The 3,009-nt window shown below is 44.2% G+C and overlaps 1 protein-coding gene across 1 annotated transcript; it reads left to right on the top strand.

Moving 5' to 3' along the window:
- The first annotated feature begins 206 nt into the window (after nucleotides 1-206).
- On the top strand, nucleotides 207-2,785 carry LOC110816404 (DEAD-box ATP-dependent RNA helicase-like protein). Its single transcript, XM_022044573.2, has one exon. The coding sequence runs from the start codon at nucleotides 445-447 to the stop codon at nucleotides 2,488-2,490; it is 2,046 nt and encodes a 681-aa protein (XP_021900265.2). The 5' UTR covers nucleotides 207-444; the 3' UTR covers nucleotides 2,491-2,785.
- The last annotated feature ends 224 nt before the right edge of the window (nucleotides 2,786-3,009 follow it).

Below are 3,009 nucleotides of genomic sequence, written 5' to 3'. Positions count from 1 at the left end.
ATCTAGAACCAACAACAAAATTATAATCTTCAAATCAACACTTAAGTTTCTCAAGTTAGGTTATATGATTAACTATATTATGATTCAATTTCAATTTGTGGTCATAAATTAGTATTTTATAATATTTTAAAATCACTTAAATTTCCCGTTAAAATTGCTATTAAAACATTTAAAATAAAACTCCTTAAGGAATTTAGGATAAACTTAACTTGGGGGGGGGGGGTTTACTGTTTCCCTGGTTGAAAACGAGGGCTTACTGTTTTTGGAATTGGGAGTAGAGAAAGCGGAATAAGAACCAGCGGATGAGCAATCAGTCACGGTGCTGCCAGCCATAGAAATTGCAGATTCGCACCTCTGTTTCTCTCTCAGACACTGCAGTGCTTCCCCTCCTGCAACAACCAAGCGATCCTGTGGATTCTCTCCGACAAAACCTAACACGTAATCATGCAGCGTTCAGTCGACGAAATGGGGAGCTCGGCCACGGCCAACAACTCCAAGAAACCCGTTTTTCTAACCAAAGCCCAGCGCGAGCAGCTTGCCCTCCAACGCCGCCAAGAAGAAATCGCCGAACAGAAGCGTCGTCTCGAACAACTCAATCGCCCTGCCTCTGATTCCGACCGCCGAGACCGGGACAGGGACCGTCGCGACCGAGACCGCGATCCAGAACGGCGAAATCGCGAACGCGAACGGGAGCGTGAGGAGGAGGCCAAGGCTCGGGAGCGTGCGCGCCTGGAGAAATTGGCGGAAAGAGAGCGCGAGAAGGAGCTGGAAGCCATAAAAGAGCAGTACCTTGGATCTAAGAAACCCAAAAAGAGGGTTATCAAGCCGAGTGAGAAGTTTCGTTTCTCTTTCGATTGGGAGAACACGGAGGATACCTCGCGGGATATGAATTCTCTCTATCAAAACCCTCACGAGGCCCAGCTCTTGTTTGGTCGCGGGTTTCGCGCCGGTATGGACCGCCGCGAGCAGAAGAAGCTCGCTGCCAAGAACGAGAAGGAGATGCGAGAGGAGATTCGAAGGAAGGAGGGCGTTGAGGAGAAGCCGGAGGAGGCGGCGGCCCAGAGGTTAAAAGAAGAAGCCGCTGATTTGTATGATACATTTGACATGAGGGTTGACAGGCACTGGAGCGAGAAGAAGCTGGAAGAGATGACGGAGAGGGACTGGAGGATTTTTAGGGAGGACTTCAATATTTCATATAAGGGATCTAAGATTCCTAGGCCTATGAGGAACTGGGGTGAGAGTAAGCTCAGTGCTGAGCTGTTGAAAGCTGTGGAAAGAGCCGGATACAAGAAGCCCTCTCCAATTCAGATGGCAGCCATTCCACTAGGATTGCAGCAGCGAGACGTCATTGGGATTGCGGAGACTGGTTCCGGTAAGACTGCTGCTTTTGTTTTGCCCATGTTGTCTTATATTACTAGACTTCCTCCTATGAGTGAAGAGAACGAGGCTGAAGGGCCTTATGCTGTGGTCATGGCACCAACTCGCGAACTCGCACAGCAGATAGAAGATGAGACTGTCAAGTTTGCCCATTACTTGGGCATCAAAGTTGTTTCCATTGTTGGTGGACAGTCAATTGAGGAACAAGGGTTCAAAATTAGACAAGGGTGTGAGATTGTCATTGCTACACCAGGTCGTTTGATTGATTGCTTGGAGAGGCGTTATGCTGTGTTGAACCAGTGTAATTATGTCGTTCTTGATGAGGCTGACCGCATGATAGACATGGGTTTTGAGCCACAAGTTGTAGGTGTATTAGATGCCATGCCTTCAAGCAATTTGAAACCAGAGAATGAAGATGAGGAGCTCGATGAGAAGAAGATTTATAGAACCACTTACATGTTCAGTGCTACCATGCCACCAGCTGTAGAGCGGCTTGCTAGGAAGTACTTGAGGAATCCTGTTGTAGTCACCATTGGCACTGCTGGAAAGGCTACTGACTTAATATCACAACATGTGATGATGATGAAGGAATTGGAGAAATTTTCTAGATTGCAGAGATTACTTGATGATCTTGGGGACAAGACTGCCATTGTATTTGTCAACACCAAAAAGAATGCTGATACTATTGCCAAGAATCTGGATAAAGCAGGCTATCGGGTCACGACTTTGCATGGAGGGAAATCTCAAGAACAGAGAGAATTTAGCTTAGAAGGCTTTAGAACTAAGAGATATAATGTTCTTGTTGCAACTGACGTTGCAGGGCGTGGTATTGATATACCCGATGTGGCTCATGTCATTAACTATGACATGCCTAATAATATAGAAATGTACACACATCGTATTGGACGAACAGGTCGTGCTGGAAAGAGTGGTGTAGCCACAACATTCTTGACTCTTCAGGATACTGATGTCTTTTATGATCTTAAGCAAATGCTTATTCAGAGCAATAGTCCTGTGCCTCCTGACCTAGCAAAGCATGAGGCCTCAAAATTCAAGCCTGGAACAATTCCTGACAGACCTCCTAGGCGCAACGACACTGTTTTTGCCCATTGAGAAATTCAAGATTTTGAAGGAGATGTCTAATGAAGCTTAAAGCATTTTGATTTTTCCAGTAATTTGTTATTTTGGTAAGGGAAACAGCTTTTGGTAAGTAAAGGATCATGAGAATTCTGCCATCCTTAAATGGCAACTGATGTCCTTTAGTACTCAGTGGTATTACTGATTTTATGATGATTATTTACTGATTGTAAGAGTTACACCTTCTTAGCATATCCATGAAGATTCATGGGATTATGGATTATAATTAGATAGTTTTAGACAATATATACATACTTTTGGTTCTTTTTTATCCTGGATCTTAGCAAAGCATGTTTACATTTTGCACTTGTGAATTGGATTTACTTTTGACGGAGTGGAGGGAACTGGCTTTATGACATCATTACCCAACAAGATTAAATCTCAATTCAGTATCAGTGCTATAAAGGAACCCTGTGGTTGGTGTGTTTCCTTGCTCATGTCTAGTTTATATTGTTAGCTGAAGTAGGATGGTCTTTCTTATATACTGTACTGCAT

This window comes from Carica papaya, chromosome 2 (genome assembly GCF_054855325.1).
Source record: "Carica papaya isolate Zhongbai chromosome 2, ASM5485532v1, whole genome shotgun sequence".
Taxonomy (NCBI): domain Eukaryota; kingdom Viridiplantae; phylum Streptophyta; class Magnoliopsida; order Brassicales; family Caricaceae; genus Carica; species Carica papaya.
The sequence above is the reverse complement of the archived record's forward strand: the minus strand, read 5'-3'. Positions and strand labels throughout refer to the sequence as shown.

Coding starts and splice junctions, on each gene's coding strand:
- LOC110816404 (XM_022044573.2), top strand. CDS start 445: ATGCAGCGTTCAGTCGACGAAATGGGGAGCTCGGCCACGGCCAACAAC.